Raw genomic sequence first — 18838 nt, 5'->3', positions numbered from 1 at the left:
CCTATCATAGGGAGACTAAAATGCTAAGTCCAGCATACACATTTGTAATATAAATGTGTTAAAAGAAAGGGAAGGGGGGAAAATTATGTAAAAAAATAACAGTGAAAATTCCTTCTCCTATGCAATTATCTTTTCTACTGTAGGAAAGAAAAACAAGTGAATTTATATAAAGAAATTAGATGAAAGCAACTCCAAAGATGGGCACTGGGGTATCATAACAATGCCACACTGAATAATTGTGTAACTGATGAGTATAGTATGACTAGGGGGAAAACTAAGAAAGAAAACTGTGTATATGCTCTTCAAGGTGAATTAGCTCAAAACCACACACCAGATTACTGTTCCTAGCCAAGGAAGACATGCACAGAAGAGTCCTTCAGTGACATGTACCTCACTGTACAGTCTGTGAAACTTAACAATTTTATGTACAAATTTTATTTCTTAAAATACTCTCCCTGTTGGAATATTTAAACAGCTTATTTCTGTCTCACTGCACACATGAAAATTCCATTGCATAAGAGAAACAGAGAACAGAATTAAACTGCAGCTTCTGTTCTCTGCTGTTTTTCAGTAAAGTTCTGTTCTGAACTGGCAGAAAAACTCAGTTACTGCTTGTTTTGCCTAACCCAGCACTAGCCCTAGATAAAGCAGCACAACCCTCAAGCCTTCACTGATTCCTAAAACTACACACATTCCATTGCAAAATGATCTAGTGATCATTCTACCTAGCAATGCATTACATTTGTAATTTGTTAAAATTCTAAGGCTATTGTGACAGTACTTAGATAGTACTGATGTGTAGTGATGAACAATACTCTTGTAACATTTAAATCCTTTAGCACTCTTCAAACATTCAAAAAACGAAAGGACATTAATTGTGTAGGCATTGCTTTAAGCTTAAAAACCTTTTTATGCAAGAAATTAAGTCTTCATCGAGAAAATAACTGTTGAAATCTTAATACCTCTCAATGACAGCCACATTTGAAGAGCAATTTTACAGCATAATGATCCTTGTTGCATAATTTGGACAGACTTTTGTTCTCATTTTAATTTCCCATGCAGTGCTTGCTTTACCATCTCTCCTTCCCACACCGATTAAAAGGGAGAGATCAAAAGTCAGAAGAGAAAAAACATCAAGTTTGGGCCTGGAGTTAAACTTCCAAAGGCTTCAGCACTGCTCCTACTTTAGACATGCTATGGCATATCTGACTAAAGCGTTGGGTGCTTCTTAGGAAGCTTGGGCAGCTGCATTCCACCTGACATCCCACTGCAGACACAAGTCCAACAGAGCAACTTTAAATGCCCACTCACCTTCCACCCAGGACTGGAATATCTAAACTTCCTGTTCTTTTATTTTTTATGTTTTTGAGGAATCTAAAATATGAACCTAGTCAAATGATATGCCAGAAGAAGAGGCATTTTTCTTTCTATTTTACCTCATATTGAAGGTTGTCTGAAACTAGGAAAAAAACTAAAAAGACTAGAAATTAGTTCCATATTCCAAACCTTGTTCCAGAAATGGTCTGATAAGTTACTTATTTCTGAAAGTAGATCTATAAGACTGGGTAAACTATAAAATGGAGCTTCAGATTCTTGCTTTATTATCAGCTGGAGGAGAGGTTTAAATCCATCTTTTATAAAATTTAATAACAGTTACAGACTTTTCCTGAGAATGCTAACTAAGTGCAGGCTGAACAAGAAAAGACGACAGCTGGGAACTGGAGTAAATAATTCTTATTAAGAGAGAAAGCCAGGAAGAGACAAGAACAAGTAAGGATGTCCAGAATTAAGTGTACCAGCAGTCAAACTCTGAGGACATCACTGATTGAACCTTCTTTGTGCAGCTACTTCTCAGAGTTTCCCCTGAATGGTACAGCCTGGCTTTCTCCTCACATGGTCTTTACTTTTCACAATCTGCCCTTAATGGTCTTCCCTCAACTTGTCTGCTGAAGACATAAGACAAAAGAAGTCCTTGTACTGCTAGAATGTGGGATACTTACACTTCCTCCCACTGAGTTCTGAGTTTGTTAGGGAGGGGATACTTCAGAGTAAGGTCCGTTTTTCATACTCCTCATGTTACCCTGCTCTTTGGTTTTGCTTCCTCTGGCTGATTTTCTGGTTGATTTGACCACTAACTGTTCTGAGTGGTTACTAAAATGAGATTATTAGTATGCATTTAATTTCTCTTTCAAAGCTGTCATTTCTGTAGTAACTTCCAAAATTCACAAAATACCACACTAAATGTAGGTGCTCCTGTTTTGGGTTTTTTTTCCAAAATGTAAACATATACCTATATATGAATAATAGAAAAAGTGTCAGTGTGCGGATGCAAACATTTATGTATAACAAGCAAAAAGGAGTGTAAGCCTGGCCCACCTGATGATGAAAAAGTGATGTAATTTACTTCACTCAGGACAGGATTTCACCAGAGCTGCATAAAATTAGAACTATTTAAAATTCCAGAAGCTTGGCATGTTGATTCTAAGACAATTTGGGGCAGGGGGAGGATGAGAGGGAAATATCTGTCCAGGTTTAGGGCAAATTTTTGGGAGGAAATTTCTGAAGTGGTCTCCTCTAGAAAGCAAATTCAAGCGGCCCCTCCCCCAAGCAGTTTGGAAAAGATTTCCTTGAAGAAAAGTGGAAAAAACCCTGTTTATTTAACAAGCAAAGTACTCACAAACATGGAAAAATGAATAACATTAAACAATGGAACCTCTCCTTGTTCTGAAGAGATGGCAAATTCAGAAAGTCCTTGTTGTGGGCTGTAGCTCTGCTCATCCAGTCTGTTATCAGTCCCTCCTGTGCTGGGAAGTGCCACATCCCGGGCTCCCATGGGCCACAGGCGTGAGCTCCCGGTGTTTTTGTGGGGTTTCGGTGCAGAGCAGGTTTGAACAACTCCAGGAAAAAAAGACAGAGTCTTGGGAAAACTTTCCTTGCCACAACTAACGAGGAAAACCAGTGAAGAAACAAAGAAAAACTCCCTGTTTCTCTCTCGCTGTCCATGCTGCAGACAATACACACTGAGAGAGAGCTCAAGCTCCTGTTTTTATGTTTTTGAATACAGCCACCTCAGACATTCCACCGCTTCTTCTTCTCCCCACTTCACTCTCAGATCTACTTTAAAAGCACAGAACTCTACATTCAGCATAAGCAGAACAGAAAATTGGGGATATGAGCACCATACAGTCACCCCAGGACAATGCCAAATAGCTGTTTATTTTTCCTAACTCGATTTCAAACGGGTGTCATAGATTTGAGTTGGCATGCTACAACTGGTTGCAAAACTATAGCTCCTATTTGCAAAGTAATTTTTCATGCTCCAGTCTCTACCTGCAAATAAAACAGAAACATGCCAAAATAGTCACCAAAAGAATATTAAAATATTTGACAAATGATGTTGACAAAATTTGGATAATTCTGTCACTTTAAATATCTCCTGTAAAAGTTAAAAAAATTACCCACACCACTTTTTTTTAGTAAAAATAATGCAGTACATACTATCATAACCTGTTTCTTCTTAAGTGAATACTGAACCAAAAATACTCAATATGAAAAGTTCTGATATATTTATCCAGTCACAGCTCCCCCTTGTGTAATTCATCATTACTACAAAATACTAAGTTGGAATAGAGATTGTTTAAATTAAATTTTATGGTAGCAATTTACTTGATTCCTTTACTTTTATTTTTCTCGTATTTAGAGAAATTTATTTTAGGGTTGAAACTTTGTATTGTCGTGCCATTTCAATGCTAGGACAGACAATAATACTTACAGTAAGGTTACACTAAAACCACATTTAGAGAAATGTTGTTTTTGTACAATGACATGATTTTAATATCCATAATCAAATTCATGGGAGTTTACTTAAGAAAATTTGTATCCAATCTGTTTTTTATTACCACTGCTAAGTCCTTCTTCTATATAATTTGTAAGAGGGTTTACATTTCACTGACATTTGGAAAAATTCAGGCTATTCTCTTTTTATTCTCTTGCCTTTGTGTCCCTAAGTGCTCAGAGCACTGTAACGAGCTTGTTATCATTCTGTGTCTGAGCTTCGTGGCAATCTTAGTCTCTCAGTGAAGTAAGACTCGCTTTAGAACTAGTAACAGAACACTTGTAAAGGAAAAGCTGGAAAGCTTATTCTTGGTACAGTGCTTTTTTCTGACTACACAGAAAGACTGCATTTGGTTAACTGTAGTGCTGTTGGCACTTGAAGAGTTACTTCGGAATAGGAAAAAAACCCAAAAAACGAACAAACAAAACCCAAAAAAAACCAAACCAAAAAACACCAAGGAAAAAAGGAAGCAGCAGTTCTTCCTATAACAACAGGGGGCAAAGCCCAGAATGACTCCGCTGCAGGAGGTGTCTGAGTTCACTGTATGGAACGGGCAAGGAAACCCAAATTTAGAAAGTACAAGCCAAACCTGGCGCTGATGGTTCAAGTGTCACTTAAACTGCGGAGTGAGGCTTTGTCAGCAGAAAATGATGGAAGCAATGGATCACCTCGGGCAGACCTGCACAGACCCCACGTAGTGCAGGGGAAAGCAATGACAGGGACGGGAGCAGAGGGGAAGAACGTCTACATTTTCTCTGTGCTCATACCCGACATTCCCTACCATCAGGTACGGTGGAAGGGTCCAGTTTACCCCCAAAACCGCGGTTGGCAGCTGTTTTTATTTGAAGCTTATTTTTGGAGAAAGAGACACTTGTTTCCAAGTGACCAACCAAATGAACCATCCCCATTCTCGGCACCGCCGGAGACTTGTGGGGGCAAGGGGCGGGCACATGTCTGGGATGAGGGAGATGTGGGCACAGAGCGATGAGGGAGATGTGGGCACGGAGGGATGAGGGCGTTCCGACTGTACCACCCGTCCTGGCCCTTAGGCAGCCAGCGCGATCGCCGGTGAGCGGGGCACGGGGTCTTGGCTGGGCAGGCTCCGAGGCGGCGCACGGAGGCAGGCGCGGCGGGCAGCCCTGCGTGGCCGTTGGGCGGCGGGGGCCTGATTTCGAACGGTGAGCGGCCCAATGAGAGGCGCGGGCGGGGCCGCGCGCTGGGTTTGAGCCGGGCGGTGAGCGCGGCCACCATGGCGCCCGGCGGGGTCTGAGGGGCGGCGGGGTCGGGCTGGGCCGGGGAGAGAGAGGGTGAGGGGCGCAGGGATGGCGGAGCAGAGGCGGAGGCTGGTGCGGCTGGCGGTGCTGGAGGAGCTCCGGGCTTCTTATGGGATCAAGGTGAAGAGCGGGAGCTGCCTGGCGGCGGCCAAGGCGCCGGGAGCTGCAGCGGCGGAGGTGAGCGGGGCGGGGGAGCTCGGAGGGCTCCGCTTCCCGGGCCGGGCAGAGCCAAAGCTCACACGGGTCCGGGGGCTGGTGCTGTCATCGGGAGCGCTGGTTCCGGCAGCAGTGCCGTCCCGTAATGCAGCAGCTCCTGCCAGCCCCCAACAGGGCATCACCTCCTGTAATGGGGAAAAGAGCTTTTTTCCCCTTTCCTGCAGCGTGCGGGTGCTCCAGGGCGCCATTATATAGCCGTGTTATGATTCAGGAAGGCGATGGCTCAGTGCGCGGGTGCCCCCGCCCCCGGCAGTTTGGCAGACCAGATGGCGAAGGAGATGTGTTCCTCTTTTGTCCGTGGCCTTGCTGGCCACTGAAACACGCACGGTCGCCTCTGATCCGTGCGAGAGCTTTTTGTGCTTCACTGTCATTGATGTCACTCACCACGGAATTCAGATCTTACTAACTGTATTGTTTCTTAGAATATAGCTACGGTGTTGCTTCTAAAAGCTGTGTGTCTTTTACTTGATTTCTTAGGCTTTTGTTTTTTCCGAAGGGCTTTATTTGCATGGTTTCTTAGCATAAGGCATGACTAAGTATTTTGGCACAGACAGCTCTTGTCTTGATTTGCCAGTGGTCCAGGAATGAAATCTCTCCCATTACCTTAAATATCAGGTTTTAATTTGATAAGGGAAAGAAGTGTTTTCTGTCTCAGGACTGTTATTTAAAACAGACATATTACAATGGATGCCAGCACTGAGATCCATTAGAGAATACTGATCTTCTGGTAGACTCTTTAATTTATAAAATGTGGACCATGGTCAAGTCCTAAACAAGATCTCTGTGCAGCTGGTATGGCACAGAGCGGAACATGCTCAGACTGAGCTTTCTGTAGGGCTGAGAAGACATTACGCAATGCTGCAGTAATGCTTGGTCAGTATAAACTAAAGAAGTTGGGAAGATGTGCTTGAGTTGGGGTGTTTGGAAAGGGAAAATGCAAGAGTAAAGTTAGAATTAGTTTTCTTCTCTTTGTCAGTATCAAACATGGTTCTAAACTTTTCTTTCCTTTTCCATTTGAAGGGGAGATAATAAGAACTGTGAGCAATATATGTGTTTTGATAAAAGATGTCTTTGTTGCTGTCTGTAGTGCTTAAATTGTATGCAAGGAAAAAAATGTGTACTTAACTACTGAGCCAGGTAGGAAAAGCTACAGAAGAGCATTTGTTTTGCCAAGGGATGTCTTATTTCTGTTACAAGGGAACAGACATAATTTTATTAGATTTATTATTTATTAAGAATAAACTAAATCACAACTTCTGTTACTTCAAACAAAACCTAGTGAAGTGAGTAAATCACTTAGGAATTCTAAATGCTGAATTCCAAACCACTGGAATTTTCTAGTATGTAATCTTGTACATATGGAAAAAATGTTCTCCTGGAGTCAATTTTCTTTTTGTAGCTTTAGTGGCAGCCTGGAACACAATGACAGGTGTGTTGCTTCTCTTTCCTGACTCGGTTATGTTTGTTTTCTGTAGGACAGATTAGATTGGGTCCAATGGTTAGTTACTGATTAACTGTTTTCCTAACATGGACAGCACGTTGAGTTTCAGCTATGAATGACTAACAGTTTGCATTCAGCTCTAAGAACAAGTTGGGCAAAATCCCAGTCCTCTTCTGGTTGGGAGAGGGACTGGCTTGCATGTTCTGTAAACAGGAATATAAACAAATAAAGTAGAAGTTCTAGGATGTAGAAGTTGTTGATGCAGTGGGTGAACTGCATCAGAAGTAATGACTGATGAGATTTACTTATTTTCTAAGATGTAACATACTCTAATGTCTTGTGTAAGGCAGTAGAGATCAATTTTTTATGAACAAGTGCTAAATATGAGGTTCAGAACAGTTGTCTAGATTGTTCTGTTGAGTTTAATCCTTCCTAAAAGAGCAAACTTTAAGAGTTAAAGCAGTCTTTAAGAGATGAAGAAAAATTTATTAAGAAAAAAAAGTTATTTCTGTTGTCTTGTGTTGATTTTTAAGAAAAATAGGATATAGTCAATTTGAAAAGCTAAGGTGAGATTCTCAAACAATCTGGTTAATATCCTTACTGATTTGTGAGTCTTATAAGAAAATAAATAAACTTATTGTGAAATAAGAAGTGTAAAACGTGCTGCAGAAAAGCTTTCTACTCTTTCACAATGATCTAGGGTGTTACCTGCCACTTGAATTAGTTTTAGATCTCTGGAGATGACAGTGCTTTTCCAGACAATACCTCTTATCTGTCTTATCTGGAAGACTTTGTGTTTTGTCTTAACTACCCTTATGTCTACTTGTGGAATGTGTGCTTATTTGTAACATGGGGTTGATAATTATATCAACTTTTGAGTGACATGATTTGAATTTTGTATTTCAGGGTAAAATCTTTGGAATATCTTTTCATGCGTTGCCACAATCACTTGTGCCAGAATACGGTTATATTCCAAGGTAAATTAACAATGTGTTTTTAGATTTTGTGCTTACTTTGCTTTCTTTATAGTATTGAACCCATGTCAGAAGAAGGAATGTAATATTTGTTCCATGCCTGCTAGAGCTTCTGGGGGTTATAATAGTTCCAGGTGGAAAAGCAGGGATGCAGAAGTTAGACGGGGAATTCAGAGCTCTTACTCAGTTGTATTTCTTCATAATCTTGTCATTTGGGAAAATTATTCTATATACTAAGTTTTACCAAAAATGATGAAATAGTTTCTCTGGAAAAAACCCAGGCTTTATTATGAGCATCAGAACTGTTTCTGTTCTTTTCTCAGCTTTCTCGTTGATACATGTGAATATTTGGAAGAACATGTTCATACTGAGGGACTCTTCAGAAAGTCTGGATCTCTTGTTCGCTTAAAAACTTTAAAGGTACTCTCTAAGGCTGCTTTTTTTTCTTAATAAGCTGCATTTTCACTTGGGCATGTTTCAATTTTTGGACTCTTTTGAGTCATATTCAGGTCATGGAAGTAGATTAGTAACATTGCCTGCTTTAGAAATGATAGGAGATCTAGCCCAGAAGCTGACAGGCTTCCCCTTTTTTTTTTTTTTTTCCCCTTGAATATTTTGCCTTGCAGATGATGAGAGTAGTTTGGGACCAAACTCATTAGCAATTGTGCACACTGGATGCTATGAGGATATTTGTTTAGCAATGTTCCCCTGGTGGAGGGAAGATGGGAAACCACTAAATTAATACACATGGTCTGACAACCTTGCCTGTGTCTCACTGTCGATAATGTAGTTGAGTAAAACGTGACAAGGCTGAAACTAACAGTGGAGAAGATACGACTGTTGTGACATGGGCTGGAGCATTACTACCTAAATTTAGAAATATGACAGTATGTTGAGGACTTTAAATCGTGTTTCTTATGAAAAATTTCAGAGCAAACTGGATCAAGGTGAAAACTGCCTCTCAGCTGCACTGCCATGTGATGTTGCAGGGCTTCTCAAACAGTTCTTTAGAGAGTTGCCAGAACCCATCCTTCCACCTCACCTGCAGGAAGGGCTATTCAAAGCTCAGCAGCTTGGAAATGAGAAGAAAACTGCAACTGTGTTGCTGTCCTGTTTGATGGCTGACAGAACAATTGCAGCTTTGAGATACTTTTTCAACTTTCTGAGAACTGTGTCCTTAAGGTCAGTGTCAAGGGTGTGCTTGTAAACAGTTCTGAATTGCCTTAACTGCTTCTCTGTCCAGGCAGGTGCTGTAACTATCTCTGAGTGGTTTGCCATTTTAAACTTTCATATCTGCAGATATTCACCAAATTCAGTCATAGTCTTTTATTTCATAAATCCAAGGTTTTCTTTATGAAAACTTAATAACTGGAGGCTTGACTTTATTCAAACTTTGTTCAGCAGAATTACCATAATTTGATACCTTGCATTCCCTAAAACTGAGGGGGATCTATACCTTCTTGATTTCAGTAACATAGTTGTGCAATTATCTGGCTTGGAATGTGTAAATCTATACATTAATCTTGTTGTATAAGCACTCCAGTGAATGAGTCAATTTTTATTTTTTTAACTACATTTGTCTTATTTGCTCTTTTCTTTCTCCACTGTTTATATTATCTGATAATTTGAATTTAAAAAGCCTTTTCTTGTTAAGATCCAACGAAAACAGAATGGATAGCAGTAATCTGGCAGTGATTTTTGCTCCTAACCTCTTGCACTCGAATGAAAATGAAAAGATGTCCACTAGTACAGAAAAAAAAATTCGCTTGCAAGCTGCTGTTGTGGAAACACTTATTGACCATGCGGCAGAAATCGGTAAGATGATAAACGCTTATCAACGTGTCCCAATGCACCAGCCTGTGTGCAGCTTTTCTTTTCAACTTTTAAGAATCATTAAAAAAATATTTCTTAACTATTTCAGGACAAGTACCAGAATTTATCTTGGAAAAGATTCCTTCAATGTTGGGTGTTGATGTCTTTCAATCCACTCCCTCACTGTGGGGCCACGAAGACAGTGAAAATGAATCTCCCAGTGAATGTAAGAGGAGGAGGCACCGAAGTGTTGGGGGTAGGTAGGTTTTGTGAAACTTTCAAAACCAAAAACAGAATTGAGACTTCAGGTAGTCTGACCCTAAGCACTTGTTTCTTCCACAAGCAGAACAGGTGTCTTCAAAACTGATTGGGTTGGATTTGAAAAATCTATATAAGACTTCAGTAATCACATTATTATATATTTACTCAGTTTTCTAGTCTGTTGTCTACCAAAGAAGCTATATTGGATTTGTGTAGCCAAATTATTATTTTGGCTTTTTGTTGAGTCAACTTCAGATCCTGTTGCAGAAGGCTAAAGGGTTTGTTTGTTGTTGTTGCTAATTTTGAAATGGTACTTTAATATGTACTTAGAGAAGTCAGGTCATGAGAAAGCAGGGATGCAAATGGCAAGTGTGTTTTGAATTAGAGTAGCTAATTTGTGTTTTGAAGTGTAAATCTGAATTGGGTGTTATTGGATACTGTGTACTCTGGTATCATGGATCTGGGATTTTTTGTGAGGTTTTTTCAGCTTTCAACAGGGTTGAGTTGGGTTTTTTACTAGATATGGGCAATCAAATGGTCCATTCTCAGTTCTGCACTCTTAGAGGAAATACTATGGAACATGTATGCTTGACTTCATTCAAATCCACTGCAAAGGGATCTTTTATGTATTGCTGTAAAAACATAGGTATTTATTTAGCTCCTGTAACCTGACAGTTGAAATTAAGACTGTATGACTGTATGTTATGCCATGGCATGGGTTTTTTGTGTATTGTACTTCTCTGCTCTGTTTTTTGTTTGTTTTTTTAAAATAGTTTTTATTTTAAGGAAAATAGATTTTTCAGCTATTGGTGAAAGCAATACAAACTATGTTGGTGGGAAGAGCTGGGTTATGTTATTCTGTACATAAAACAACATTTAAACTGATTTACCTTCTTTCTCCCTGAAAAAAAATACGAGTTAAGTGTGAGTTGAAAATAGAGCAAGACAGGCTTCACATTTAAATTTGATTGCTCGGTGTGTCTTGCATTTCAGATATTGTTAGTGGAGCATTGAATAAATTTAAATCTAACAGAACACCCTCCACTACACCTCAACAAGACAGAAGCGGTAGGTACTGGTGTATTTGTACTGGATAAAGCCCATGCAGTATCTTCTGGATTTGTTAACTATATTCAATAATATTTTTAACTAAAGAATTTGAACTTAGTTGAAGGCAAGTGATTAAATTTAAATTGTTTAAAATGGAATATAGATACATATTTATTGAGGATACTGCATTTACTGTAATTCTTGGAGCAGCTACAATCACTGCAGTAGTGGGCTGTGTGGTTTAGCTCTATGGGGATTACCCAACCAAACTTGTGCTTTTTAGCTAATAAACCACTAAGGCTTCAGTGCAGTAGTGCAACATTTTATCATCCTTGGAATGAATCTGCCAGGACTAAAATTCTTTCACACTTACTTACTTCAAAGTTTTAGAGACAGACTTACTGTCTCTAAAACTTTCAGCAGATGACTATACATTTACTTCCTCCTAATGCCTATATTGTTTTATTGATCTGTTGGTTTGGATTTTTCTTTCTGGTACTCTAAATTTGCAAAAAACCCAACAAAGTACAAAATCAAACTCTAAGCTATAATGATTGCTTTGCATGTTCAAAATGCATGCACTTTGGCTAAGCTTTTGCAAGAAATTTTTTTCAGAGTTAAAAGAAAACAACCCCAAAACAACCATTTACTAAACTCTTCAACTGTTAAGCTATTACTGCAAGTTTGATCTTCTTAATTTCAGTCCTTTCATCAGTGACTCCGGTGGTTCTTACTCCAAGTACCAAGCGGAAACTTCCAACTGATTGCTCTCAGGGCTTGTCCAGCAAGAAGAGACGCTCTTTTAAGCACAATTTTGCCTTTGAGTTTTTACCAACTAGCATATTTAATAGCTCAACACCAGCATCAGGTACAGTGCCATTACTTTTTCTTTGCTGCTTGAAGTGATTGTTGGTGACTCTTAATTTAAGAGTGGAGTAGTTTGTTCTTGTTAGATAATCATTGATGCTCATTGCTGAAGTGTTCCTTGCACTACTTCCCCATCTTGGTAAATAGTGTATGTTTATGTTCATTGGTGACTCATGTTACGTGGATTGAGTAAGCCAAATTCTCTTGCTTGTTTTTTTGTTCTGTTAATCTCTCATACTTGCAATCCTGATGTCCTTTTATATTTTTTACTCTCTATGATCACTCAGGTTATACTTCTGTTTCTTTCTTGGCGCACAGATCCCTGAAGACTGCTTATGCTTCCAACCTTTTGAAAGTTGTAGCCTTCTGTCTCCTAAATGATTAAACAGCTGATCCTAGCTCTATGAGAAATGTAACTCTTGCTTTTATAAAGCTTCTTTCTTGTGTCCTGCCACCTCTTGTTTTTCCTCTAGATGCTACATCTCAAAACTCTAGAAAAAAATTTACTTTTGTTTGACAATGCTTTAGTACCACTTTGTTGGAAGCACTGTAGCAGAATAATCAGGCTATTCTGAGAATCCAGTTTTATTTTTATTTCATTCTTTAATGTTTGGCCAACTGAAGTTACAGTGGAAGGATATTTCTAGATTGGCTGTTTTGCTTGATTTTCCCCCATGAGTGTTATGAAACTTGGTGCTTTTCCTATTAAATCATGTTCTCCATGAAATTCTTGTTTCTATGGATAAGCAAACAAAAGCAATGACACTTTATAAAGATAGCAGTGATACATGTGTTTCATAAAATGTCCAGCAGTAGAAAAAACCAACTCTTCATTGTTGCTTTAGCTGTTCTGGCTAGGTGTGTAAAAAAACACACTGCAAATAATAAGTCTAATTTTTCTTCTTGAGTTCTTAAATTTGAGGATCTGATCTGATGATAAGTGTGGAAACTTATTTGAGGAAGTCATATCTGTAGCATGTTGCATGTCATATCTGTAGCTGGAATTGCATTCCAGCCACGTTTATGGATGCTACAGGCAACAGCTTTGTTTCATTTTAAGGTGGAAATCAAAGTAATTTCAAGCCAGCACTCTACAAAATAAGTAAATAAGTTAAAAAAATTGTGCTGTTTATAAACCTGTTCTTTATTGTGTTAACCTGTAAGTCTTTAAGTCTTTATCTAAAAAAAGTGACTATTTTAAGTTCATATAAATACAATTTCATCCCTGCAGTTCAATTTGAAGCAAGTCCTTGTGTGTGTCTTGAGTCTTCACAAACCTCACTATCTCCTTCAACCATGGGTGAAAATCACGTGTCCAGTACGGGGAATAGAAGAAGTAAAAGACTTGCAAGCAAAAAACTATACAGGTAATTAACTCTCAAAACATAAAAATAAATTGGAGAGTTGTGTCTAGACCCCTTGAATAATAACCTCCATCTGTCTCTAAAATTATTGGTTTTGATAAATGTTTATAGTAATCTTAAAACCACCAGATCTTCTGATGTTGCGAAATTGAGCTCAAAATAAGATCTGGTTTCGTAGCTTTCTGTGCCTGTTAAAGAAAGGTGAGCAAGAAGGCAATAAAATAAGTAAAACTGAGGGAAATAACTGTAAATAAATGTCAGGATGTTTTCATTGTCTACCTAAAGAGTTTGTCCCTTCTTTCCTTGTGTCCTTCCAGGGCTGAATCAGGAAAGACGGGTTGTTTTTCTCCAAAGATAAGCCGAAAAGAAATGGTTCGTAGGTCTTTACGCTTGAAATTTGGTTTGGGGAAAAGCAACAGAGAAATGGTAAGTACCCAATCCTCTCATTAGACTGTAGATTTTAATTCACAGTTTGGGGCATTGCTTTTCAGGAGCAGGAAGGATTTATTTAGTAATGGAGGGATCCCAGTGTTAATTGAACCTGCTTGCTGTCAAGTACAAGAAGCTTGAGGTTTATTTGTGTAGCAGTAACAGATCAGCTTGTACTGTGTTTGGCTGGCATGGGGCAAGAGGGAGGGAGCAGCTGACCTAAATTGACTTAAGAGCAATTCTATGCCATGTAATGTTAAGCTCACCAGTTAAAAATGGGATGGGGATGATTTGTGGAAAGTAGCCACTGTTCAGAGGCTTGCTGAGATCTGGCCTGACTGTTGTAAGTGATGATCTTTGCATCCTGTGTGGGTTTGGGTTTTTTTTTGTCTGTGGTGTTTGTGTATCCCTTTTCCTTTTCATCTTTCCAATTCTCTCCCTTATCCTGTTGGGGAATGGGGAAAATGAGCATGTGGCTGATGGAAGCTTGCCTGCTGTTGGAATCAACCCACCACATTTGTGATCAGTGGGTCTTAGAGTTCCTGAGTGTCTGACCTGGCAGAGCCTGTGCTCATTCACTCTGTTCACAGTGTGATTGAGTCTGCCTGACTGTAGGCAGGCTGTTCCCTCCCTAGGTCTGCAGAGAGGAAGTATGGCCAAGAACAGGCTGCCTTGGCTGGTTTATGTAGTGGTTTCCTGAAGCTTCCTCTGTAAATGAGATTCTAAATTACAAGTTTATATAAAAGCAATTAACACTTTTTGTTTGTTCAAGAATATTGTATCAGGATGTGCAGCTGGCAATAGAGCAGAAAATATTGGAAGGCGTCTTGCAAGTCAGCAAGGTTTGGAAAGCAGAACTGAATGTGCAAGAAGAGATGTACTCTTCAGCCCATATGTCAATGAAAAATTCCCTAAGAAAGGTGATTGCCTAACCAAATATATTAGATGGGGAAAACTATTTTTACTTTGCAAAAGCAACTTTTATTAATAAAAGTATAGAAGCAATTGGATTAAAAGTGTGCTTATAGCTAAGTCACAAGTCACTTGTATGTTAATGGCTTCTTGGGAAAAAAATTGATTTAGAAGAAGCTTGTGTTTCTAGTGTTTAGTAGCTCTCTTAGTTAAACAAGAGGAGATGCACAATTTCACTTAATAATATAACCTTTTTTTACATTTCTGAAGTTTAACGGCATAATGACATCTTAAAATTCAGTGCAGCTTTGATAATTATTTTTTAGTAAGAATTTTGTCTATAGTTATTAAAATCACAATAAATTGTTCCTAAACACTGTGGTATTTATTTTAAGGTTCAAGGAATGTAAGCAAGTCAGAAGAAAACTTGCTAACTCCAAAATGTCACAATAAAGAAGTTCACCGAATGTCATGGAATAGTCCTGCTCTTACAGATTCTCAGGTGATCAGCAAGAATGAGCAAATTCTGCCTGGACACTCTGAAATGGGAGCCAGCTCTTCAGAACCTGTTTTGGTATTTGGAAAGCCTCCAGTTATTCCAGATGAATTCAAATCTGCAACTGTAAGCAAACAAGACAACAACTTGGAACTTGTGCTGTGTGAAGATGAAAGTAATTCAACTACAGAAACATTACTGAAAGTTAAGCAAGCCTTCTCCACATCTGGAAGTATTCTTCACAATTTCATAGGTGATAAGAAATCATCCCTCTCAGTTGTAGCAAGTGAAATATTAAATGAAACTCTGTGTCCTTCAGGGCTCAGTTCAGCAAAAGAATTGTTAGTGGAAGAAGTTTCTGAAAATCTAGCAAATGTAAAATCCAGAGAGCTGTTGCACCAATTTAATCCATCTTCTGCTGCTGATAAACAGCAATCAAAAGAAGAGGAAATTGACATTTTGGAGAAAAGAAACTTCAAAACTTCTATTGAGATTGAACTTCAGGTCCCAAAACCAGATATAAAAAAAGTAAAAGAACTTCCTATGCTTCAGGTACTAGCCAAGGAAGATAAGTTTACTGTTGAGACCAGTTCAACAAAAGATGACTTACATAAATCAGATTTCTCTGGAGGAAAAGAGGAAATGGAATTAATGCACTCACAAACAGCTGAAAACTATATGGTAAAGTGCTGTAATTTGGAAGAGGGTACTGCTAAACCTTCTTTGGCAGGACAGCTGCCTACTTCGCAGTTGCCTAAATCACAAAATGAAATGAGCAACCAATACTTGAAAGCTGAAAATTCGGATAAAGTTTTAACTAAAACGTCGACTGTTTCTGACCATGGGAAGGTTTCTGACCACATACAGTGGTTCAACCAGCTTTCATTAAATGATCCAAATTCTGCAAGCAAGATGAAACCACCCCTGAAGTTTCAACGTACTCCAGTTAGACAGTCTGTAAGAAGAATTAATTCCCTTTCAGAGGCTAACAGACAATCTGTAAGCTCTCAGATGGTTAAATCAAGTGGTATTGGTTCACCACTTGTTAAATCTTTGAGCTATGATTCTGCCCTGTTCCCCTGCACAGAAAAGCCCTCAAAGAATTCCATGCTTTTGCCACGCAGGAGTGAAAGCACACGTGACCAATTTTCTGTAGCTCGTAAGCAGCCTGATTTAGCATCCAAATCATGTTACAGGCCATTAAATCCATCAGACAAGCCTGATGTTTCTGTCAGAACTGTTGAAATCCATGAACAAAAAGCAACTGTTCATCCATCAAAGTCCGTTCTAGAAGATCTAACCAATCATGAAATGGTTAAATCCAGTTTGAAAGTTAATGCAAATATAAGTGTTCCAGGTAAAAGTGCCCCTGAAAAGTCTGTTATTGCAAGAAGTGCTTCAGGAAAAGAAAGAGTTCGTTATAGAGGCTCTCCAAAGAATCCAATATCTGAAGTAAAACTGCTACCAACTGCAAAGCCAGTAGACTTATAAGATCAAATGTGATGGCTAAATGGGTTCTTTGTAACTTGGTTAACCTTTGGAAAAATCTAAATTTGTATGATTTTTTTTCTAGTTCTTTTTATTTGTAATATTTCATTTGTTTTAAATGAATGAGTTGTGAAAATGTACAAATAGAAATTTGTTTCATGTTGAGGTTTTCTTCATTTACTGAAACTTCTGTAAATGCTAGTCAGTTCAACTAAATGAATTTGACTTATAAAACAAAAATAATCTGTTAATCTGTAAATAATCTAACACAAATGTTTGTGTTAGATCTCAGGTTTTGATTATCTCAGTGTCTAAAAACATGCTGCATCTTCCAAAACTTCTTCAAGTATTTATCAAGTTCAAAAACAATTTCTCAAATATTTAAAACAAATTAAACAGATGTATAAAAGGAAGTGTTTTGATGCTGAGTATTAGTAGTTAAATTTATGTACTTTTTTAGTTTTAAGTGTATTTTAGCACCCCTTGATTCTACTAAGTTTGACCTCATACAAGCTCTATTTCTTTTGAGACAATGTTGTTTTGTTTGGTTTTTTTTTTTTTTTTTGGAGTAAATTGAGAGCGTATTTTACTTATTTAGTAGGTAAATGTCAAAATACAATCCATGTGGGCACACACACTGGAGAACTATTAGAACACATGGAAAATAAATGTGCAGTTTATTCAAGAATTGAAAAGTCTTAAAACTTCATCCAGTGTTTGTGTTCTACAGTAGGTACCAAGTATTTTCAGTTATGAGTAATAAAATGTTTTATTTTAATATGACAGGGGAGTTTTAACTTATTTTTAGAGCTGTAGAATTATGTTAACTAAGTGGTGCAGAAGCAGAGTTTAGATGCTGAAAGTGTTGCAAGAGACGAATGTAAGAAGCCTTAGCGTGTTAAAGGTTGATTTGCACAAGCAAATGTTTACATCTTTTGGAATGAAAACTGTTTGTCTGTCATCAGTTGTAAAATTATTTGAGTAAACACTTGAAACTGTTCATTAGCTTTTTATATGTGTGAATTGCTTATTGGCAGAATGTTAGAGCTGAAGCACTGGATACTTTTGGTTTTAATAAAACCATTGTTTTTTCCCTTTTCTGAGCTTGTTTTTCTATAATGACTTGGAAAGTTAGATTATGCTGTTATAGTCAGACTGTAGACACCAAAATTAGTAAGTCTGAAAATACTGAAGCCAGAAGTAAATCTGTTCTGGCTGTCCTTTTTGTTCATCTTAACTATTTATTGGTAATTCTCACAACTAGCAGAAGGCATGATGCAGCATAGTTTCAGTAAGTAGTCTTCTGAACTTCTTAAAAGGATATGTTAGTCAAAAGAATAGTTCTTTTCCCTGTCTCCTTCCCCATGTATCCACCCAACTTGCAAGTTGAATTGGTTCAGCTCATTGATCTGTGGAAAGCTCCTGCCTCACTCTTGCTAGATTGCTGTTAAACCTAGTACCAGGCAGCCAGCCATGCAAAGATCTTAACCAGATTGCTTGGTGGTGTGGTTAAGAATGGGAAGCTTCAGTTTCATGAAGTAAAGGAGTGAGTAAGGCAGCTCACCGCCATCCAAAGAGGAAGCTGCTTCTCTTGGCAACATGCCCCTACCCCCTGCCTTTAGCTGGTGCTGGCAGATCCCTCAATAGGCTAAGCAGGCACCGGAGCACCATGTTTTGGATCACCTCACTGAGGGAAGTAAGGATCAGCAAAACAACTTGCAGCTGTCATGGCTGATGCAAGGAGGTAGGAGCAGGAAATAGAACGAGATAAAGGCAGTGTCAGGAAGAAAATGAGGTCTGACTCCTGTAATAGTGAGGTGTCACACTGATTTTTGTTTGGAAGACTAAGACTTGTAATTGTCAAAGCTGCATTAGCACTCAAAATATTGGTACATATTAAAAATGTGTCTATCCTATGTGGTGCAGTAAGCCACTTTTGATCATCCATGCAAGCTAGTCTTGAAACATCTAAACTTAGCTTCTTAGGAGGAATTTGATAGGGCCCTCACAAAGAAACTTGTAGCAGGAAAAAAAAATCTTTAGGTTCTGTTTTTAGAGGTTTTGCAGAGCAGTTTGGACATACAGTCCTTTATATAAAGTTGATTATGTTTTACAGAAAGAAACTAGATGTCAAGTGGAAGTCCCTACTGCTAAATCATGCAAGTTACACCTTACATAAGGTACCAGGAAAAACCCAAAAACATCTACATGTGCAAGTGTAGCTCATGGAACTGTTGTGGTTTATGGGGTATAATCTCAGAGTTTTTCTGTGGATAGCTGTACTAAACTGGGATGTGATGATTCCCCTCAGTAGCAGTGAAGGTGTCATACATAAAATAACCTTTAGAAGCTACCGTTTTGCCAAGTGCTGTGTTAGGTGAGAGACTTCATTTAGCAAGATGCTTTTGTAGTTATCTTA

The 18838-nt window shown here is 38.5% G+C and overlaps 1 protein-coding gene across 5 annotated transcripts; it reads left to right on the top strand.

Moving 5' to 3' along the window:
* Positions 1 to 5082: 5082 nt before the first annotated feature.
* Positions 5083 to 17517, top strand: ARHGAP11A (Rho GTPase activating protein 11A). 5 transcript variants are annotated; one of them, XM_059849792.1, is made up of 12 exons: positions 5083 to 5286; positions 7673 to 7743; positions 8064 to 8160; positions 8672 to 8922; positions 9380 to 9555; positions 9662 to 9808; positions 10807 to 10881; positions 11567 to 11731; positions 12962 to 13097; positions 13412 to 13520; positions 14296 to 14443; positions 14831 to 17517. In XM_059849792.1, the coding sequence occupies exons 1-12, from the start codon at positions 5158 to 5160 to the stop codon at positions 16420 to 16422; spliced, it is 3096 nt and encodes a 1031-aa protein (XP_059705775.1). In that variant the 5' UTR covers positions 5083 to 5157; the 3' UTR covers positions 16423 to 17517. The 5 variants fall into 5 exon arrangements, with proteins under 5 accessions (XP_059705775.1, XP_059705777.1, XP_059705778.1 ...); XM_059849793.1 differs by having other exon boundaries at positions 5085 to 5286; positions 9395 to 9555; XM_059849794.1 differs by lacking the exon at positions 10807 to 10881.
* The last annotated feature ends 1321 nt before the right edge of the window (positions 17518 to 18838 follow it).

The sequence above is a fragment of the Haemorhous mexicanus genome, chromosome 6 (assembly GCF_027477595.1).
Source record: "Haemorhous mexicanus isolate bHaeMex1 chromosome 6, bHaeMex1.pri, whole genome shotgun sequence".
NCBI lineage: Eukaryota > Metazoa > Chordata > Aves > Passeriformes > Fringillidae > Haemorhous > Haemorhous mexicanus.
The sequence above is the reverse complement of the archived record's forward strand: the minus strand, read 5'-3'. Positions and strand labels throughout refer to the sequence as shown.